At 37.1% G+C, this 24,275-nt stretch overlaps 1 protein-coding gene across 8 annotated transcripts in view; it reads right to left on the bottom strand.

The window, feature by feature from the left end:
• The window catches only part of FRYL (FRY like transcription coactivator), a 165,290-nt gene that overhangs the window by 122,692 nt on the left and 18,323 nt on the right, over positions 1 to 24,275 (bottom strand). For 4 of the 8 annotated variants that reach the window (XM_056490339.1, XM_056490336.1, XM_056490337.1 and 1 more), the window contains exon 2: positions 24,032 to 24,218. Coding sequence is in view for 4 of the 8 variants with exons in the window: in XM_056490330.1 (XP_056346305.1) it covers positions 10,140 to 10,314 (175 nt within the window). In the remaining 4 variants the exon portion in view is untranslated. Of the gene's footprint in view, positions 1 to 10,139; positions 10,378 to 24,031; positions 24,219 to 24,275 lie in introns of those variants that run through there. The other 4 variants (XM_056490331.1, XM_056490332.1, XM_056490334.1 and 1 more) reach the window with 2 other exon arrangements.

Raw genomic sequence — 24,275 nt, 5'->3', positions numbered from 1 at the left:
AAAGCCCCTGTGCAGCTCTTGCTTTTTTCTAATAGGATGGCCAAGACAACAGAATACGATTTTTCAATTTACCCCTCTCAAAATAATCTAAATTAATTTTGAACAAAGTATTCTGGTATTAACACTCAATTAAAATCACAGTGCAAGGCGTTCTTTTCGGTTACAAAAAGCATGAAAGTACTCTTGCTTACAGAAGTCTTTTTGCAGTTTTCAGACCTACTACATTCATCTTCAGGATGATACAGGCTGACAGAAAATGCATTCACACAAAGAATTACAAATAATATTTCCCATTTAAAGTAAATTATGAACCTTCTAGCTAGTTCTGGAAGGACACTGAAGATGCACAGCCTTCTTGCAGAACATTTGAGTAAGATCAAAAAGGATACAGTTAATATTTAACTTTTCATTAAGTAAACAATATCTAGTTTGAATAGTAAGTCTGCCGTAAATGAAAAAAAAAAATAAAGGCAAAGAATCCCCCACAACCTTCAAGAGAAATTAAATCCTGAAAAATCAGATCATCTTCAAGGTAGTTTAACAACTTCATGAATTTTGTAAGAATTTATACTAAACAGATATCCAGCACTTCCTGAAAATCTAGCTTTCCAGATCAGCAAACATTGTAAGACTACAAGGAAACAAATGAGTAATAAAAAGGTGAAACATTTCAAAAACCGCAATAGGCAGTTCTGAGATGATATTTAACCAATCTCCCTCCAAGATGAAGTGAGACAGGTGAAGTCATACAGAAGCCTAAAGGTGCTACCACATCTCATAAGCCTGGTAAATCCAAGTTTCTCAATTGTCACAAGCAGCCCTGTAGCTAAAATTTTGGAAAATACAGTGATTTACTCCCTTTTCAGACACTAAATTTCAATCTTCAATGACTGCAAATAAAACTTAAAGGTATAAAGCCCAATTAGGACAGTTCTATGCCAGAGAACCTGAAATAACTTCCTTAAGGTTGGATCTGTCCAATACTGTATCATGTCAGCCTCCTCACTGTGCTTCAGCACAAACATACCAGTGCTCTGGGTTTGGGGGAATAGCCCTCTGTTTTCACCCTTTTAAATGGAACTTGGAAGCAGTTACAGAGCTACACAGAAAATCCCTGCTTAGTTGCTGGGCATTTAAATGGACAGAGTAAGGAAGAGGGCTTAACTCTGTTACCCTACAAGGCCTCAAGACAACTGCTACAAATCAGTTATGTTTCTATTTCTGTTGTTCCTCCCAAGCTGCTGGATGTCTGTGCCACTTTTACAGGAAACATCGTATTTAAATTATGCAAGGATCAGTTATTCTATCCCTATAGAGATCACGGGACGGGACCCCACTGAGAGTTAATGATTCATCTGGGAAAACTTTAAAGAAGAAAAAGTTACAGAAAAAAGTTACCTATAGGGATAAACTCAGCACAGAAGCTTCAATCTGTTAAGCCTCATGAGCACAATAGAACTGAGGCAGAAAATATTCTTGGATGCAAACTGCCACTGAACTCAGAGAGTAGCTGAAGATCTTGTGTATGTGCTCACCCTATGCCTGGAGCTGAATTCCTGCCTTCCTCCCTCTGCCATAAGCAAAGCTGAATGTTTGCTCCTGAGCCACTGTCACTGCAGTCCATCCCTGTTCATACATTAAAGCACTGCAGAGCCCTGCATAAGTAGATGTCTCATTCAGCCACCCCTGCCACAGAGACTTAATAATAGGCAGAGGGATGGGGGACAGCACAGTGACAAGAGGGAACTACTATAGGTGTCCTTGTAAAACTCCTCAAAATCATAAACCTACCAACTTACTCCACCATGGCTTAAATTCCTATGTAGACAGCAGCTCTGCATGCATAGTATAAGGACTTGGCCAGCTGTGCTTGAGTCCAGAAAAGGAAAGCAAGAAGGGACAAGGCATGGACAATTTTCTCTTGAGGTTTCAACTCCTGAAATTGCCTTTCCTGATGTTCCATGTACACAGCGCAGGAGCATTTGGAGGTTCACCCACCCAGTATCAGAAAAAAATAGAGAAATTACATTAACATGGCATTCTTTGCAGTTTAACTTGAATGGCATATTTCTTCACTCCAAAGCCAGCAAATATTTAGTACCTTTTTTTAGTGCTTTAGTTACCAGGATTTAAACAATTAAGTGTTTTTACTGCTGAATTTTGCAAGCTTTCTCATCTCTGTGAAACAACAGATTCTTGTAGGAACCTGAAGAGTAAGTAAAAAAATAGAGATGCTTTTACAATTTAAAAAGGTAATTAAAAGGTAAAATATACATTGTTTTGGAAATCAGAAATAAAATAATTCATGAGTGTCATTTCTCGACCTTTATCTTGAGCAAGCGTGCTGTTATTTTCCTGCATTTCTTTAGTGTAAATACAAAAATCAAAAAGGGAGAGAACCAGCAGCAAACCCAAGGGCAGCTAAATGCAACAGTTAGATACACAACACCTAGCACACATTAAAACTTTACAAGGCCATGTTTCTCCAAAGTTGTACAAATAGTCCACAACAAAAAAGTTCCTTAAAGTGCCTTAGCTGGCTATTACCAAACAGCCTCTGCCAGCAGCTGCACATGGGGCAGCAGCTGCGAAGCCCAGCGCTCCACCTGAACCATGGCAGGGCAGCTCTGCATCTGGCACAGCACATCAAAAAAAACAATAGTGCCACTCACTTCACTGCAAGCCCTACCAACTACTGCAAAATGAAGAACTGAAATCAGGTGGTAAAAACATGATCACATAAAATGCACAATGTGCTTTAGCTTTTTCTATTCATTCAACTAGCTCTACCTATTTGTCAGTCATTATCTATGGATAGAGCATTTGCATACTGTTCATTTCTCCCAGTAACTGATATGAACATGTAATTATCCAAACATACAATGCACCTATAAATATCTATGGTATAACTTCCTCAATACCTGGGCAAATTAACCTACTCTGCTCTACATGGCTCCTTCCATGAAACAGGAATTTATGGAAACCCCAATCAACAAAGAAAAAACAATTTTAAACTAACTCTAATAACCTGAAAACAACATACTAGATAAATACAATATTTTTATACAAGTTTTGAGTCTCCTTTATATGTATTACCGGTTTTCCTGTTTTATGTTAGAAAATACTTGGAAATTAAAAACATCCTTCCTTTAGCAAGTCATCTTCTCAAAGAAGTAACAGAGACAAAGCTCACACCAGTGTATTTTTAAGAGATGCCAAGTGACACCAGACAGTTTTGATTCAGTCTCTAATACGACCATGCAACAGTATCCTAATGTTAGAGTATCTGAAGTTTATACTGCCACATTGGTCTTGTCAATGAGCATTGAAAGTATCACAAGCAACCAGAGTCCACAAGATGTTGGTCACTGCAGACCTTATTGGACTAGTCAGTTAAAGAACTATGATAATTTATGCTGTATCTCCCTATAAAGGCATATTGCCCAGCTCATGAAGCAACGATACACCAAGTCCTGAACATACAGAGCATGTCCTGAAAGACTGCTGCAGACAGAAACTTAACCTCTTCAGAAGGTTCCACCAGTAAAGTGACATGATTTCCTGAAAGTTTTACTCATCTCTTCAAAACAGTAGTGCATTTGAACATCTCATAACAAAACCCTTCTTTTAAAAATAAATACAAACATCAAAAATTTAGAAGCATGAGTCAAGAATCCTCCTGTCTGGGAGGGTGGGTCTTTGCTGGAAGGGACCTTTTAGAACTTGGCTGGAGAACAAGAGGATGAGTGTCATGTAAAACAACCAATGCCACTAACACTGCTTCCAAAATCACAGCTACTCTTCAATAGCATTTACTACCTGAGAGAACATATTCTTACTTGAAGAGCAGCTAAAGGCTATTCAGTGCTAAGTCAGAGACACAAAGAATAACATTTACTGAAAATGGAAAGACCTTCCAAAGTAGCCCTTGATTAAGAGGAAGTAGTGGAAATTTCTCCCTCAGTGTGGATCCACATAATACAGGAACACCTATAAAGTTACAACTCACAGGGTAAGAATCATCCTGCTACTGAAGAGCTTAGAACAATAGCAACTAGAAACATATAAGTTTACAAACCAAGACATAAAACAGTTAACAAATGCAGCCTAGAGAAACTACCAATAGTCATCAAAAATATCAATTACTGGAAAATGTCCTATCTTACTCTTCCACTTACAATTCACATTTTCATTAGAAACACAAAAACCCTGCCTAAAGGAGATTAAGACTAGCCTGATTACCTACAAACTAAAACTTTTCCATTTAAAACACTTCTTTTTCAAATTATAATTGAAAAACTGTTTAACAATGTTCCAATTCTAATCCTTCTGTAACTTTAATCTGAATTGCTAGTATCATGAGCATGGCATCTTCATATGCAGTTTCTAAATTAATGCTGCTAGAAAATACTATATTGACCCTTCAAATACATTCTTGAGCATTAAGAGGATATTAGTTGGGATTTGTTTAGCCCATAGATCAATTTTAATGTTTTAAAGGATAACAGCTTTTTACTTCAAAGAAAACAGCTCCTTAAAAATAAGCTGATACTTTTATTTTGCTATCCAGCCTTTTATATACTCTACCTTGGGATCACCAACTGACATTACTGATAGCAGATTAAGTTTTAAAATTTGTTCTATGTGCAAGATATTTGAAGTATAAATCGAAAAAGGAAAAACATGCTGAACTCTTCTCTCCCTCTCAAAATGTCACTTTCAAGGCCTGTGGACACCTTAGACCAAAGAATTTAAGAGAATTTTTGTTCCTGTATTACCAGTATATCATAGAACAGCTTTATAGTAGCAGTTATGTTTGCAACAAGTTTCTCCACATCTTATTGTTTTCAGCACTTCACAACTCTCCTTCAATCAGCTTTTACAGAATCTTCTGAAAACTTCCTTGGTCTTCTGTCTGTGCTAAGTTCTCTCACATCCCGTACATGTATCATGTTTCTCTCCCTCTCCTTCAAGTTAAAAGCTTTATTTTGTCCTCTCACAATTACCTTAAAAATAACTGTAGATTGGAATGATCAAGAGACATTTACTTCATTTACAATCCTCCCACTAAATTTTATCTGCATTATTTCAAAGAATTAGCCTAAAGATAACATTTCAAAGAATATTTGCAGCTAAATATTGTTCAATTTCACCTTTTTTTTTTTTTCCTCTTAATAAACGGGAGATTTTATTACTTCTTACTTGTCATCTTACAATCTGCAGGACAGAAAGTCAAAAAAACAGAAAAACAAAGCCCAAACAGCAGGTTTACTGACATTCACTTCCTAAATTTGCTGTTGGTTATTTCTCAGTGCTGCAGTTTGCTGCCTATTCACTGGTATTGAAAGGGAAGGGGAATTCCCTCCGGTTTAGCAAGTTGAATAGTCTTACCAAAGACAGACATCCAATGGAAATACCAAAAACGAATATACAAGACAACTACACAGGGGGAAGGGTACAATCTCCTGTTCACAACACTGAGCCATTACATTGAATCAGTTGCCACATGAAAGGTAATACTAACATTACGTTTGGAAAAACTTTTTAAGTGCTTGAAGTCCAGAAGATGCATAAAAAGAGATCCTGCAAATCTGATACAAAGCTAATCTATTAAGTGACCAATAGCAATAAAAAAAATTGATAGGCTTTCTTCACCATGTGTTAGAGAAAAACAAGTGAATTGTATACATACACTCCACACATTTATTTAAATATACCCCACATGAGTAGCTGTTAAGAAGAAATACTTCTTCTAGATCCACCTTTCATTTGATATACACCTTGCATGAAGCACTAAATTACAATTACTTCACCACTTGACTAAAATATATTAATTGTATTTTTCTGCACATTCTTCAGATGAAACCCTGAGAAAAACTACAGCAGAAGTATATATAGTCAGGTATGCAATTTTAAAAAATAAAATCTTCAAAAAATAAAGTTATATTTGAGACAACCCTGACAATTAAACTATAGTTGATTTTCTGTATTAATGGTAAAATAAACAAGTCAGAGGCATTCCCTCTTTGAACTTGGGCTTACTTTTAAAAAAATTTGCTGGACTGTATTTCAGTTCTTTATTGATTCCATCTTAAGATAATACCTTACTTAAGAAACATTTACCCAATAGTCATTTTATCTGCTTAGACGCAGTAGTAATAAAACATATCATCCCTGCACTTAAAATAAAGATCTGGAGAGATGCTTGTTTTTCCATTTATCTAAAATATTAAAGAGTTCATTTTCCACAAATCAATTAAAACAGGATATCCAAAAGGTGACTGCTACTTTTGGTAAGACATCTAATGCTGTCCCCACTACTGACCCAAAAGGCCCTTTCAGCAAGTTGATTCCTCTTGCCAATTCATTTCAAAAAGTGCCCCACATACATTAGAACATTTTCCGTTGGCTTTGTGAAATTAATCAGCTCAGAGAAAAGCCACACCAGAACCCAAGAGAAGATGGGGAAGCTGCACAGCTGTGAGTGAGATTGCCCTTTTCATTGACAGCAAACTGTTAGATCAGCCTGATCCGCTTGTAAAACTGCGCTCAAAAATCAAACCAAAATCTCCTTTCCCTACCTTCTGTTGCAAAGAGCTTCAAGCACAGATTCCAAAGGCCCTTAGGAGAGGTTCACTTATTATTTCTTATGGAAAATATACACAGAACTATTTCCTGGGGCATTACTCAAGCAAAACAATTCTATCTGCAGTGATAAGAAAACAAGGAGAGAGGTTAGAGATTTTTATGTAAACAGTATTCTGGATCCCAAACAGTATTACAAAGCAGTCTTTAAATGCAAGTGAGCAGACATTGTGGGGTGAAGCCATGGTACTTAGCTGCACACCAACCCCTCCAGTCTTTTCTAATCAAAACTCTGTACTTGAGTACAGAAACTGACTTTTATTTCATACATAAACATCAAGTCCCAGGTCATCATTTGTTGTACAGGGCTGGTTAGAGATGCAACTGGGAGATGAATATGCCCTGCAGAGCTACTGGTATTATAGGGACACAGTGCTCACAGGTACTTCAGGTGTATCCAGCCCCTGCTAATACCCCTGTGGAGGCAATTACAGCTATTACTTTACCACCAAAGAACACATTCCTGCTGGCATATTTTTACTCTCCTAGCAGAAGCACTCAAAGTGAAGCAGGTTCTCCATACAGAAGAATAACATGGGGGCTGTGAGCAGTGAGAATACATCACTGACAAAATTAACATCTGTTCTACAGTTCTTGCATACTTGACTTACACAGCTGGTCATTAAGACAGTTCCACAGTATTAGCTACCCTGCCTTGTAACACAAGGAAAACACAGAGCTGCAACAGGAGGGCACATTTCACACACCACAGGTACAGCTGCCATTCACCAGTTCACACAGGGCAGTCGTGGCCTTCCTTCTTTAACACCACAATCTGAATCTTCCATGCTCAGCTTTGCATGTTTCATTTGGATTGTAGACTTTTTTGAAACAAATTTCTAAAATGGAGAGCACGTCCACTCTTAAATGCTACAGCAAATTTTAAAAAAATTACCTGTTATTTTACTAACCTCTATTAAGTGTTGTGATGCATACAGGCATATACAAATACCTCAACAAGTCAGCTGTAGTTTTCTTTCACAACTGTACTAATCTTATACCGCTAAAAAGACAGTTCTGCAAAGATTTCTAAAATACACTTCAAACCATTCTGATGGAAACGATATATTTTAAAAGATGTATCACAGAGCGTATTTTAGTACGGTCCTATTTTCAGCTCTAAAAGTATATACTGAGTATTTTGAAAGCTGATACAATAAATATTTTAATAACAAACAACAAAAATTAAAATCACCTGAATTTCTCACAAAGTTTTTACGCCAGCTAGATGCAAATGCAATGAGGTCGTATTATAAAAATAATATTTTAAAATTTCAATGCCAGGAATAGGTTTTTTTGCTTTGTCTGTCTGTTGGAGAACTTGCAAAATATGGTTATACTTAAAAATAATTGTCAGGCACAGTATTTCAACCAAATTCTCACCAAAACAAAAAAATTTCTTAAACAGGAGCAATAAGGAACAGAAAATAAAAAGAAAAAATAGTAAACACTACTCACTCTCAAATTCAAACATATTAATAGGACAAACCACCTTAGCTTCAAAAAACTATTGAGCTCCTCAACAGCTTCACTACGATAAATTCTGTGCTGCATTAACATCACATCTATTATTAATAAGCAAGTAAATGTTTACCATGTTTTTTTCAAATAATTCTATTGTTTTATTACCTGTTTGGTCAGCACCTGCCTTCTGCAACATACCCAACTGGTAAACACAGTAGTTCTTCTGCTCTATTCCAGCAGAGCAGTTCATTCCATTACCAAGATACAAAAATAGAAATAAGCAGATAATTTAAAGAGGATTCAGCTACTATCTGCTATTGTAAAAGCATGATCCCAGAGCAGACTCTAAGTCTTCATTTCGTAAATGATGACATCACACTATTAAGCAATATTAGTCAGGCACTGCTGGTTTCCACAAAATCACTCCTAATAATGAGCATTTGGCACATATTTAATGATCAAGAGAGGAAAATTCATCTTTAACAGTCAGACTACTTTATTCTATTTTTATTATCCTCATTTGCTAAAACTTTCAGCAAAGCACTGAACAAAGATGAATGTATCTTCAATCAGCCTATAGCATTTTCTTTTAACCTGACACAAAGACAACTCTACTTCTTCTGAAATTATAACATGTGGAAAAAAATATTATTTAAATTGAGAGCTATAAAGAAATTAGAATATAGCATAAAAGCAGGATTGGTGAAATATACCTATGGGGATACTAAATTCACAATGATATCCAACTATAAACTCCAGGGCTGTTGTACAGCATTACAAGTTTAAATGAGGTTAAAAAACCTTCACCATCAGACACCCTGGGTTTCTGATCAGTTTTCAAACATATAGGCAGCCATAAGAGACTCTATTCAGTAGACAGCTTTCAATAACCCATAGCATTAGAACATGAACTTCCTGCAATTTGCTGAACACAGGAACAACTTGTTTCACAGAACAGAACTGTCCCTGCTTTCCTCAGCTGCCTATCTTACTCAACCTGATGCACTGAAAAAAAGCTAAGACAAGTCTTTCCAAGGAAATCCTCTTCTCCCACCACCACCACAAGCTTAATTCCTTAAGGCTGTAAGTTCAGCACCCAGTAAAATGGATGAATGTCGTCATCTCCCACCACTGCAGGTAGACAGGAAAAAAATTGCAGGTTAAGAAAAAAAATTTTTAAAATCATACTAATACTTGAAAATATCCAACCACACAGTGCAGGGCAAAAACTGCATCTAACAGCCAGCAGAATCCAAGACCATAAAGGCTCAAGACTGTACTATTTTAGCTGAAGGCAAAAAGAAAAAAAAAAGTAAAACCGAATTTTCCATTACCGCCCAGCTGTACTATCTGAAAAAGGAACATGAACTAATTCTACTTTTTATTAGCACAATACACTAATATTTAGTCACTAACACATAGTAAAAAAAAAAATTTAAAAAGAAATCTTATAAGCAACCTTACCCATGTTCTTGAGGTTAAAAATTCTCTACACAATATCCATATTCTTACTTGACTTATTTACATATTATGTTTACTAAAAATGTGCAAACACTAAAAAAGGGAAACAAACTGTTTTGAGATAAACTCTTAAAAGGAAAGCCTTTGAAAACTTAGGGGATCAGAAAAACAGGAAGAAAAAAATGACAAAACCCACATCTTGCACTGCAGTCATAGATCTGTGTACCACACTTCTGTCTGGACAACTTAGTGCCTAATTTTATATGCATTACAGTTTAAAAACTTAAACATACTCTTGCCCCAAAAAGAGGAGGCAAAAGAGTACACAGGCATGCAAAGACAAGAAGAAATCCTGAAATCAGACATCCTGAAACATTGTCTCCACATAGGTCACTAACAGATGACAATGCATCAATGACAAAATAGTTCTAAATCTCAAGACACCAAAATCACAGGAACTCTGATTAAAAGGCCTTTTATAATCAAATTTGTCAATTTAACAAAATAATAATGATCTGAAGAAAGAGCTTAGCAATCAGTTTTCACAGGCTGATGACATGGATACATACAGTAATCAGGCTGTAAAACATGGGTCTCCTCGTCTTCATCTATTGTCTGTCCTAATGAAAACAGTCTGACCCGTCTCATCTTCAGCAGCCTTGGAGAGCTTTCACGGGCTGTACTCCCCGCATCCGGAACATCTCCAGAAGCAGTAGTGGGAACAATTTTTTTCAGGAATTCCATTTTTACATGCCCTCTGTGTTCTCAGCAGTTATGCTCCACAAAGCGTGGCTCCCACATGAACTTCCTTGAGCACAGAGGTGGACTTCTCCTGGTGATGTCATGTTAAACCTGGGTGGTGCCAACAGCAGCGTCAGCTGCCAGCCAGCTGCTCCAAGGCAGATTCTAAAGACATTTAACTGTGCGGACTGATAAGAAAACCAAACACCACCAAGCCTATATATTAACCAACACATGGCTAAACTCTGCACGCCAAGGAGACACTAAGTGCCGCAAAAATTTTAAGCACTAAGAAAATTCGCAACACATTTGCAAACTCATATCTGACAGAGTTCAATAGCTGTACATTTTCATGAAGTGCACAGACAGTGTTCATCTGTATTTGAAAGATAACACTTATCATTCAGAAAGTCTAGGCACTTTGTTTTTAAAGCTGCTGTATAACATCACCATTCACATTCTCACATAGTTTTAGCCACTAACTACAAAAATACTAACTTTTATTAAATATTGTGTCTGTTTTGCAGGGACTCTGGTGCTATTTTTACCACTTAAAATATTCGTACCACCTTCCAGAAAACTGCATAAGTACAGAAATAACCTGTCTCTTGTCCAAATATCCACTTCATCCCTAGGGCTATTTCTCCATACATGCCTGGTTTAGCTGAGTTTTTTGTTTTTATTTTGGGAAGTTTAAATGTTGTTTTATATTTAGCTTGAAGAAGTCAGAAAGATGACTTGCATTTGGAGCAGAAAGCTCAAGGGCAAAACAAATAAATTATCATGGAAGAAAAATGTTCCTTAAGGCTTTCTATAATTGGGAATATGTATCATTGTTTGATTTAAAATATTCTTTTACTTACTAGACTTAGAGTGGAGATAGACACGATACTAGGCAATATTCCTACCTCATTTACCACCAAAGACTGTACACACTGCTCAGAGAAAACATTAAATACTCACTCCAAGCATCTCAGTGGAAGTCTGCAAGATTCTGTTATTTTTAGGAAGGCAGCACGATGTCCAAGACATTGCTGAACGCACGCAACACAATTACCCAAACTATACATGAAGCACAGCATACTTCTATACATTCCTCAAAAAAAGGTATTTAATCTGAAATTCACTACTGTTAAAAAGTAAAAAAAGTCTATGAAAGACATGCAGCAGAACATGTTTTAGGTCTCAGAGATCCAGCTAAATGCTCACAAGGGGCTACTCAACTGGATTAAGTTGTCAGTCTTATTCAACTGCCACATCTGCGGTTCAGAATGCCACAACTTGAGATAGTTGGTACAAATTCATTAAAGCTGCCACCTAAGACATTTTTCAAGTTCCACATAGACTGAAAATGTCTTTTCTATTCAATCCTGCATTAAAACCCCCAGATATCCAGGTTAGTCCAAATTCCCCTTGTAAATGATTACAAACATCTATACAATTTTCCTTATAAATAAATACAAAATTCTGACCTTATCATGAGACACATATTGCAAGAAAACCACTTCCTGCAGGGAGATCAAGGAGAAAATTCTTCCTATAATGGTTTCATTCACAGTATTTTTTCCACAATACAAAAAAAAATTTGAGAAGTGGGTTTATGCATTTTCAGAACAAAGATAGCACAAAGACAATTTATCATTACAACAGATCATGAGTCATTACAAGCTCAAGCCATCATTTATTTGTAATAGCATTACTTTCTACAGAATTCCTTTTTTTTGCCCTTGAAATCTTGCCACAAACCTACTTTGCAGTTCCTAGCATTTGGGAAGAGAAAAATTCAGATGCTTCCGTGAGACTGAGAATGCTTCCAACCATCCACCTGCCAAACTGCAGTTTGCAGATGGGGCAACCAGATATTTCACTTTGTTCCCATCTTAAACACCCTCTGATAGGCTCAAACTAGGTATCAAAGTGCTCTTAACAATGCTATGGAGGTTTTATTATGTGTGGACTCAGGGTGGAGTCAACATGTGAAGTGCAAGTACCCAGTGCACCACTTACATTAAGTGCACAAGGTGTGACATTTTACACAGCATTCTGTATATATGAGTTACTAATGAATTTAAAAAACAATAAGGTGTTGAAATTATACTTTTTTAAAATCAGAAAACAACAGTCTTTCAAGTAATAGGACAGACAAAACACAAGCAATAAAAACCACCCTCCATACACACGATCATATTTCAAGATTAAATCTGATAAGCTAACAAAGCTAATAAGCTAAAACAGATGTATCAAAAATATTTTAGATTGATTTTTCCTTGAGGGTGGTGTGGCTTTTGACTCCTAAGAAAAGAACATCAAGTTTTCTACAGAAGATAGCTGGGGATACATACACATATATTCATATATGCGTATGGATAACCGGAGGTTAACGCCAGGATTTCCATACTTCATTACATTTTATGAAAACAACATTGTATAAAAAATGAAGGCAAGATACAAGGCTTATGTTTTTGCCTTGGTATTACTTCATATACTCTACTCCTTCATATTTTTTCTTACCATCTTCTTAAACAGTACAATGTACAATTGTGGGTTCTATACAACCTGAGCAAGTTTTACAAATTATCTGCCAGTGTAAAACATATCAGAAGTCTTACAATTGTTAAACCTAAATTCTTTAAAGAAAACCAAAACAGGTGGCAAAAAGCCTTATTCAATAAATTTTAACACTTTCTTATTCTGGAGCCTCTAAATTTAAAAAAAAAAAAAAAAATTAGAAGACTTGGTCTTGGAACTGTTATATGCTTTCCAGCAAGTCCTTTGATGCCTTTTCATGTGTATTCCACTTCTGTTACACTCAAAGGATTATTCTGATTTTGTACTGAAGTGCTTGCTGAACTCAGTCAGGCTTCCCCTGCCACAGTTCTTGGTATTTGTATCACTAGCTGTGCAAGATAACATCTGCACCTCCCACTAACAGGAATCCACATTAGAAGAACTCTGCATCAGAAGGGATTACAAATAGATCCTGAAGCTAGCAGAAGTATAATAGTGGGAGACCCAGTGAATGATCACAGCACAACAGCTCTTCTCAGAGCACTGTCTCTTTGGATTAGACCTTTCAGAACACAAATTGCCAAGCTGTTTGGCAGGGGTGCATAGAAAGCTATGTACATGGGAATTACATTAAAGCAGGTGAACCTGCTGGTGGAGGAACATCCCAAGAATGAGAAATAGTGAAAAAACAAGACAGTCAACAAAACAAAGATCCATGTGAGAGAGAACTACTTGCAAGTGACTTTAATTTACCTGTGCAGAGAATTCCTAGAATTAGCAATAATAATAGTAAAAGACAATTATAAATCAGGGAAAACCTTGGGAAGTACAATTTGGGAAGAGTATCTAGGGGCCCCATAGCCTACCACAAGCAATACACCATTTGACAGGTCTTTTCCTGAGCAAACGTGCGCATTGCAAACCTGCAGCTTTGTAACCCAACATTTTTCTACAACTACCCCACCGTGCCAGAGAAACGCCAGCCCAGCCCTACCCGCTGTGGGAGAAGGGGCAAAGGTTTCTTTTGTATTTAAATGTTCCTTTATATTTAAGGCACAAGACAGCAAGAGAGATCCCGAGGTGCGAGAGATTGCTGAGGCATAGCGCAGGGCGCAGGAGCAGCGCCGCTCTCCAGGGCAGCCCGCGACCCCGGAGCGCTTTGCCCGCAGCGCCCCCCCGCGGCCTGAGGCCTCCGCCAGGCCCCGAGCTGCCGGCCCGGCACTCACAGCGGGCTGGTTACGACCCGTCGGTGCTGCACAGACCACCCTGGTACAGGAAAGAGAACCCCCCAGAAGGCAACACGTTCAGGGGAGCTTGCTTAGCGCGTTGGGAACACGTGTTCCAAAATGCAGCCATGTTAAGGAAACCCCGTCAGCCCATCCGGGAGCCGCTCTGCCTGCCAGCCACGCTGGCACCACCTGAGCTGGGATTAAGGCCCCTTCGCAGCTGCACACCCCACACTCACAGTCAGACGAGGTTTCCCGTAGGCTCTATCCCAGGGTTCCCACAGCAGTTTCACACGTCCAGATCCTTAAGACAATTTAATCATGGTGCAATAATTAAATCACAAAATAACAGCTGGAGCTGGTGTCTCCGAGAAGGGACCCTGAGCAAATGAACCCCTGGGCATTTATGCCCTCACAGCCTAGAGAAGTCTGGGGTCTTCCAACTGAGTCCTTGACAGCTATATCTCTGAGTGTCTGGTCTCCTGGCTGCACCACAGGTCCGGCAGCTCATGCTCTCTTCCCTGGGGCTCCTGGCTCTGAAGAGCTCAGCCTGGAGCTGCACATGGAGACACATGGGAGGAACAATTTCCCCAAAAGCCATGCTGGTAATCTGGCCATTGGTACAACCACACCGGCAGAGGATGCAGCTGAAGGCATTCCCTTGCCAGCAAAGTGGGAGCCCACGCTGCAACCATTGGTGGTTTAAAGATCTTTTCCAACCTAAACAATTCTATGATCTCCCCTTTAGGTAAACACTGCTGGTGGGCACATCTATTGGCATCCTGTGCTTTCTCCCAGCTTTTCAGCAACACGAAAATATTAACTGAACAGAACAATACACCAAAGGAAAAAAAAAACAAAAATAAAACAAAAACCCCCACCAACATTCCCCTGCAAAAAACCCTCAACACCTCACCAAAACAAATACCTACAAAGCAAAACTATCCTTCCTGCTGGGACACCGGTACTGGAGGCATCACCAAAGGATTTTCAACAGGAAAGACCCAGCAGTATAAGAAAGGGCACAAGTTTCGCCTTTTTTAAAAGGGTGAGTGGGCCAAGTAATGCAGAGTGGTCCCTCTCTGCTTGCAGCTCTTCAAGAAACATTTATATTCCTTGAGATTAAGGGTGTTAACAATGCGTCCCATACTGAACATAGCATATAAAACTTAGTGAACACAGCATTAGTGTGCACGAAATAAACATTACTATTTTCACCAACTTCCTCATTTCAACCTGACATCTGTTTCATGTGGAAGCAAATCTGCTAATAGGAGTAATGTACAAGAACACCCAAATACTTCAGAGAAAAACCCACATAGAGGAAGTTTCTTCCTGATGCTTAGAAGACAGATTTGTAAGACTATTTTTAATAGTTTGTCTTATCCCAATTAAAACAATCTACTCTTACCAAAAAAGCTTAAGATGCAAGATACACAACTGAAAGCAGAATAAAGCAGTAGAGTTAGAAATCAAACCATCCAGCCTGCAGGTATAAATAACATACCTACATTAAATGCACGAGAAGTAGTTGGAACTGGACATTCATATTATACCTGCTAGGCAAATAATAGGACACTCAATTTCACACAAAAGCCTGCATAGGTGGGAAGAGAAAACCTCTGTATATGCTACGTTTTTTTAAATGGCAAGCCTTTTTGCTTTAGAACTACAACTGTCACGTAGCTGTGAGCAAAGAACATAGCCTAGAAAAACACACGCATAGGGAGAAAACAGTGTATTTGTCATATGTGGAGTCATCTTTTGGCAGTTTGCATTAACCACTTGTAAGGATCTAACATATTTAAAGGAATCAACTTTCCATGTCTATTTCAAACTTCAAAAATAAATTTAAGAGGCCATCCTTCATATAATTTACACTCAACTTTACAGTTAATTTCTAAACTACTTGGCATTAATGGTTTCCTTGGTTCTGTTCAACTAACGTAATTTCACAGGAAAAACCCAACCAGGGACAAATTAATGTACAATTTTGCAATAAATTCTCTCCATATCAGTGCAAACTTGTTGCAGCTATTGTTTTGCATACAAAATACTTAAAAATGAAGCCATTTAACCTTTCTATAGTTTTGGTTTACTGCTTTTTTTAACAAAAACGTAAATAGTTTCAGTTATCCTCATGACTTTCTTAGACACACCTAGCTATTTCTGAGAAATGAAAGAAACAAACAACAGTTTCTGGAACAGTTTCACTTTTCTTTCAATCACATAAGTTGTATTTATTTGCTTTATATGGGGGCTGGAGATCCTTTTGGAGCAAGTTGTGGGGCTTTTTCTTTGGAAGTTTGCAAATTTCCGGAAATGATTTGAGGAGGAAGTTTCAGAGTTTGGCTTTGATTATCTAGCATTAGTATGGGAAAAAAAAAAAAAAAATCTGTCAAAATGTATCCACTAGCAATTGAACATAAAACTGTCACGTTCATTGACTGAATACCGTATTATTCTGCTTAACAGAAAAACCCCCAGATTTTTACCATTTATGTATCAAGTTTTAACTGTTCTTATCTTGAGGCCGCATGCAAGAACACAATGCTTTCCTGAACTCATTAGGAGTTCCTGGGAAGATCAAGGTATTGTCTACCCCACAGCTTCTACAATCCTCAGTCAGGATAAGGATCTGGGCTTCCTGTTGCTAACCTCTTGCTTGTTCCAAGCACTGATGTATTGCACAAGGTCTTCCAAACTTATGAATTTCTCCCACTGGCAGATTTTTCTTCAAATAAGAACCTGCAGCATTACATAACCTGAACCATTTCCACACAAGGAGAAACAGCAAGAGAAGATGTCGTTACACAATCCCATAACAATAGAAATGGCCAGATTTTTTTCATATAAAATAATCAAAGTGAATGATAACAATTTTGAGGTTGATATCTGTATATAAAGGACATTAAAATAAGAACATTTTAAAACCAAAGGTTCATTGCCAGAACAACAATGGCAACACTGCTGTGAAATTAGATCTCTAAAGAATTGAGACCTGAAAACTTTTACCAAAAACTTTTAAAGTGCTTTATAGAAAAACAAGAGTTGCCAATTGTTAATGCATAGAACAGCCAGAACATAGACAGTAAGCGATAACCAGAGACCAAGCACACATATTTCCAGAATTAGTCAAGAACAGTGGGTTAACATGTATTTTTAAAACAGATATTTGGGCTATTTAGTTGATGATTTTTACAACCATTGTCATAGTCTCTGTTAAGAGTTTCTCTAGCACTACATAAAAGTACACATCTGTAGAATTTCCTCATGTTTGAATAGACAACTTAAAATTATACTGAAAGTATAAAAGTCAAATGGCAAGGGAATTTATATTCCACTGCTCAAAATAACCTTCATTCCAATCCCAAAATTCACTTCCCTTACCAAGCCTACTCTAACTGCAGTTCATTGCTTCGAATTTTATACAAGACAGGCATGTTTAAAATGCTGCTGACCTGGGGGAACTATCATTATCCTTTTTTTCCACTGTGACTTCTCCATAGCTTCTATTACTTTAAAAAAAAAAAATAAAAACAACCTGCTTAATGAGTTCATAGGATAAGCTCCATTTGCGATAGCAATGAGAAAGCTCCCAATGCCTACATTAAATACAGGTTTTGCCTTGATTTACAAAGCATTCACCCGTCCCACCTGTTTTGGTTCTTCTCCTCCAAAATTAACTGGGTTCTTGAAACATTACACAGGAAGTGTAGTCTACATGGTGAAATAGAAACTAGTATTCAACCTACTTGAAAGAAAACCCAACCCACCTGGGTGGCTGCATTCCCAAGTCCATTCATGTGGATGGACATGCTCAAGGCTCTACTAATTTAAGCTGTTATACAGACCATACTACTACAACTCTGAAACACTACATATGGTGTAAAATATAGTTATACTATATTAACTATATTTTACATTATATCAGTTATATTATTAGACTAGCTGAGAAGCAGTGGATTTATAAATCTCACATAATATATAGACCTCTTATATAGAATTTCATAATGTCATCTCTTTCTCATAACAAAACCACCATGTCAAAAGAACGGTGTCTCAACAGAGATCAAGATTTCTAAACTAATATTAAAATAGTCACAGAATAAATAAGTACTTCATTTTCTTAAGTTAGTCTGGTTTTTGTAAACCATTTATGCAACAGTAGCTAAATCAAGTTGATGAACAAATTATTTCTCACAGAAAAGTGCTATCTGTGAGACTTCAGCAAGTTACTCTCTTAGCTAGAGGTAGTTAAAACTACTGTATCTATCTTCCTAATGGAGTATTATTTTAAAAAGTTAGATATTGTCTGTTTACCCACGTATATGTTGGGATAGAACTTCAAACCTTCTCTCTTCTTTTCTGTGTCAAAGACAGAAATAATAATCTCTAAAGCATTACAAGATACCGCAATTGAAAATACCTATGTTTAGATTTTTTAAAAGTAGTATACCTATTTAAATCATAAATGAAAGACTTCCTTCAGTGTAAAGCAACAGCACTCCAATTCTTGTGCAATACAAATGTCTTTGCCCCTTCTTTTAACTTAATAACTTGAATGTATAACCACTTGATAATCTGAACATAACCAGAAGGAAAGAATAAATACTGCTGCCAGAACTGTGCAATCAGATTTGAATAGAAAACAGCCCCAACCCTACCCTAAATGTAGTTGTACTACAGTACACAGGGCTGAAGCCTTCAACATTTCTTGCTTATAGAAAGATTGGCACCTGTATCAAAGGAAAACAAATTCACTCCTGACCTGAGCAAGATGCCTTCCCCTCAATGAGGACACACAATTATATTAAAATCCAGGCAGGAAGAAAAACAGAAACTTAAGGAACTTACTTATCAGACAGTACATGACTGAGTATTAACATGGCAATACATCACATGAATACTTGCTAATAATTTCAAGCAATTCTTCGATGTAAATTTTGTATTCCTCAAAGAGAATAAAGTTTTTTTCTATAGCAAGCATAGAGTACTATGGGATATTGTTTCCATTGATCAAAGTGAGAAGCCTTTTCATGGGTTTTGTTCTGTTTTCTAATTAATATACAATTCTGTCCTGTCTTGAGGAAAAAAAATCAGTAACAACAAAACACCATATATTTTAGAGGATGCTCCCAGTAGAATTGCACATGGGCCTATGGCCACCACAGAATTTTAAGTTTAAATACATAAACAATTGTAAAATGTCATTCATGTTTAACAGGAAACAAGAAAAGATGCAGAGAATTTGCACTTTTAGAATTTCTATAAAGAAAAGAGAATAGATATAGTTTAGGTTTAGTGAGGTTTTGGTTTCAGGACTTTGAGCATAGGAGAAGAAATTCTAATTTTCAGTGTTAGATGAAATCTGATTTCCTTTGGAAAAATACAACATACTTGGGTGAAACAGAGGTCCAACTAAGATACTAAATTAAAGTTCAAAAATGTTTCTAGTAAGAAGGGGAGAAAAACCCCTAAGTTTGAAACCAAACAATTTTTAATTATTAGCAAATAACTAAACAGTCGCTACATGCACTGCTAGAATAGAATAATTCTAGGAGAGAGAAGAAATTGAAATTTAAGGGCCTGGCTGAACATGATCACCAAAGAAGATAAGAATTCCTTTATTTAAAGGAAAAAAAGTGATGCTCCAGTCATCTGATGAGAATAGATAGACTAAAGAACACCTGAGTGCTTTCCTCACTTGTGACTTTTAATAATAAAAGACTGGTAATTGTAATAGTGAAAGACAGGAAGATTATTTTCCAAAAATTTTCACAAACTGGAATTACTTCTTCCTTAAGGAAATGTAAAAGAGGTGTGACAACTCATTTTGTCCATGCTAGGATTAGCTTTCATCATTCACACAGAAAAGCCAAAGAAATGTGGTTAAAATTAAGAATAGAAGCTAAGTACATCTGAAAGAGAGAAGGCTCCTTTCCTCACACAACCCTGTTATTCCTTAACTCTGCTGTATGCTTTAGACTGAATCATTATATTCTTCAACGAGTGGCCCAAAGCAATGGTTCTGCATCAGAAGTGAGGCTTGCTTCACCTCATTATGAATTTCTGAGCCACAGCATTACTGAGGAGGAGCTAGGCATAGCAGAGACAAGAACTTCATGACCAGTGGTGCACTGTACATGGAAATTGCCCTGGGCCAAGTGAGGCAAGATGTATAAAGCCCTGATGAGCAGGGCACAAGGGAAGGTAACTCAGAGCTTCCACAGGAAAGCTCTGCAGCTACACAGGAGGTATCAGAAGCAGCTGCACCACTTGCACTTTACCCAAATCTCTGGGGGGAGTGGGGGGGGGTGGGGGGGGAACATTGTCTTATCTTTGACATACTTGTCTTGTTTGAAGACATACAGTGTTTTCATTAGCTACTAACCAAGGAATAAGCATTTTCCAGTTCCCTAAAGATTTCTGGTTTCCATTCCATTATATATCTTAGATTCAAACTCTAATATGGAGTCTTTACTGTAACTTGTACAATTACCCTACACCTTAATGTAGAAGTCACTGTTACTTTTAAATTAAGCCCCTCTCTAAGGGAATTACTTTCAAGCAAATAGTTGCTGGCTGCAAATGGAGAACAGCAGCATCTCCACACCAATATATATAACAGCTGCCTGGCCAAAAAAAGCCTTAAAAATAAGGGTTGAACATGTATATGGATACAGATAGCTGTACATATGTGTGTAGATGTGCATATTAAAAAAAGGCTGTAATAGTGCAATTTTAAGCAAGAGCAAAATTAGTTAGCATGCAGAGTTCTTTATCTTCCTGCTGATGCATAATGAGACTGCTGAAAGAGAGTCACCACAGGTCTAGCCCCTTTGAAGGCCAAGTGTATTTCATTTTAGGTGTTAAAAATACCTAAAGGTAGTGCCTTGTATATTATGCTCAATATACAAACAGATCACATTTTTAAAAATGTGATCAAAAGAAAAAAACAAACTAAAATTTATGGTTCATTATCAAGACAAATAGCTGTTCTTCATGCCAGAAAATAAACTCAAAAAGAAAAACCTTAGCAAAATATTGAAAACAAAGTACTTATGAATGTTGAATGCCACCTAAAAAGGAAACCCAAACAAATAAAAACAAAGAACAAAGTCCCCAAAATCCTAGAGAAAGTAAGTCCTACCAGACACGTTCAACAGCTTTTTTTCCCCCTCTAGTCTGACAGATACTTTCCCACTTCACAGATTAAGAAGCTCTTCTGTGTCCCTATTAGCATTTCCATCTTCTGGGGTCTGTTTGGTGGACGTACCTCAGATGTTCCACATTATTTGAACAACACAAGGCATGGAGTGTGAGGCATTCTGCAAGTCATTTGTCACTACAATTAGGTATGGTCTACAAAGCTCTGAGGCAGAAACATGCCTCTCTAGTCAGGCAACAGAGTGAGAACAAATGTTCAAATGAAGCAGAGGACAAGGGGGAAAGCCCACAAAAAGCCTTATCAAAAGTCACTGAGGCCCACTGAACTATATCTGAATAGAAGCTTTGTGACAAAAAAAAAAAACTTAAATTTTCTGTTTATTTTTTCAATATCCACTTTAGAATTTATATTGACAGAACTAATGAAACTGCTGAGCAGAGTAACAAGCACTGTTTTAATCCTAAATGATTTAAGGAGTAGAAAGAAAAGGAAGAATAAGAAAGCCTTTTAAAAATATATAAAATACATTTTAAAAAACCACACTTTTCTTCTCATGAAGGTGCTTTATTAATTATTCTGGAAAAGAAAAGGACTAAACTTGGGTGCTACACCTGCAAAAATGCTTGTCAAGCATTAACAGGCACATTAATTATTTTGAATTCTGATCAGGAATTGCTTTTACAGAAAAAAGCTGCAGTTAGCTTTTTCAGTATAACTGGTGCCCCAGACAATTTTGCAGAGAGGTTGTATGCTTTTCAAGACCTGAGTGGACAAAGCTCTGAGTAACAAGATAGACCAGAAAACTGATTCCAGGGAGTAAATTAGCAACACCAAAGAAGAATGGCAACTGGCACATTTTTCCATCTATGTTATTTTTCCGTATCATACATTTTTAAAGGAAAGCATTTGAATAAAACTCTCTGTATTCTCCAACAGGAAAATAGATCCTGAAAGACCAATTCTCACTAAAGTGAAAAACAAACAAAAAACAAACAAAACCAAAAAACACAACATGTTTTGCCTATACAAAACACAGAAGGCTTTTAATACAGAAGTAATAGTTACAAGAGCTGTGGACCAAGCACTAAGAATATCTGTTTTAAACCTGATTTGATTAATACCTGATTGCTTTTTAAACATCTTGCCGCAAGTATAAAAAGCACAGTAATTACTGAAAAGTATTCCAGAAACTAGATCACTAATGGACAGCCTTGTTCCCAATAAAGAAAAACTACACAATTCAAACTTGAACACCTGAAGTTTGTAATTGGAGCATATTTTCTATATAAACATATAGGAATGTACAAACATACATAAGCATTAAAAACTTTTAAAATTAGATAGAACTAAAGTTGTCCTAAGGAGGATAAGCATGAACAGAAGAAAAACTTACAGTAAAAAATTATACTGATGTTCTCAAACCCTCTGCCTCCATTATTCTGTTTCATTTAAAAGACTGATTTGGAGCTCCTACTCTATTGTCCGAATATGTACTTGCCTTCCTTGAGCAATAGCAAGATACAGTGATTAAAGTAAACTTCTGCAGCAACAATTTTATTATACATTGAGAGAAAGAATACATCAGTACAAAAATTATGGTATCAAATTCTAACAAAGGACAGTTAAGCAAGTCAGCATATTATATAACTAGAAATGAAAAAATAGCAGCAGAAGCAAACATGGGTACATGATATACTGGAGATGTTCCAAAGGCAGATCTTACCATGCAGTCAAATTCTGTTTTTTTTGTATACTTCTCCACCACAGAATATATAGAATACAAAATAAAGGAAAGTGAGAGCTATAAGGGAATATTATAGAACTTATAATCTAATTATTAATGGCAATTAATAACAGACCATTAAATATTCTATTACATTCTATAAAGTACTATAGAATATCTAAATAATAAAATTGTCTTGAATACGAAAGTCCACATAGCAAATAGCATATCAACAACACTACTTCAATATTTTAGTCCTGTCACACCAAGGTATCTGCTGTTCTCAAAGGCCAAAGAAAGCATGGTCTATCTGTTTTACTACTTCACTACAGAAAAGCAGTGTATTATATTATTTTTCAAGGACAGTTTAGATGTTGGTTGGATCTATCCATACTCATTTCAGGTCATAAGTGCTTTAAGTGACATTAGCTGCCCTGTACTTGACATCAGTGCATATCTGTTTCCTACTGGTAAAATCCTTATGTGCAAAGCAGCAAGGGAAAGAGCATCTAGATATGGCAGTGACCTAGGAATGAGAACACTGAGTAATGAACTAGAGGCCCCTTCCATCCCAAAGCTTTCCACGCCTCTATGACTGCCCTTGCCAGTGAACTGCAGTACCCCGCTTCATCCACAAGGGGGCAGAGCGCAGACGCCCCGCACATCCCAAAGGAGGGAGGGCTCTGCTCCCACCAACTCCGATTTGCACGGAGCGCTCAGGTCCGTGAAAGAAAACCTGACAGAACTGTTGAACACACAGAAATTACACAAAAGAAATACTTAATGTGCAATTCGAGAATTACTAAACGCACAGAAACCACATCTGGCTTCAGAAGTCCCCAAGATGCAGATGACTGGGAGGCTATTTGCCCTGTTCTTGACCTCCTTAGACATTCACTTCTGACCATGATCAGTTACTACACTGTAATAAAACAAATGTTCTTGTTGGATTTAGCACAGTACAGTCTTCTAGTCAGACAACTGATATCTGAAGTAGCAGCTCAAGATGTGTTAACAGCACAATACAGACAAGCAAAACAGAAAAAGATACATGAAAATCTATTTATGACACTACTGCAAGAAAGACCTTACCACTTAGAAGCCATTGTTAACCACTGATGAGAGCTACCACACTTAGGATGGATCCATCAAGACATTTTCCCCGGAGTCCAACGTTGTGCTTTGATGTAAGAGTAGACAAAGATGTAAACAGCTTTGAGTCGGCTGGTATGTAGCCAAAAACTGGAGAACACAGTACAGAAAAATGAAGTACAGAACTCTGAAAAATAAAGGAGAAAAAAAAAAAAGAATCAAACCTTAGACACTTAACAGAGAT

This window comes from Oenanthe melanoleuca, chromosome 4, assembly GCF_029582105.1.
Source record: "Oenanthe melanoleuca isolate GR-GAL-2019-014 chromosome 4, OMel1.0, whole genome shotgun sequence".
Classification (NCBI taxonomy): domain Eukaryota; kingdom Metazoa; phylum Chordata; class Aves; order Passeriformes; family Muscicapidae; genus Oenanthe; species Oenanthe melanoleuca.
This window is presented reverse-complemented; position numbering and strand designations above follow the sequence as displayed.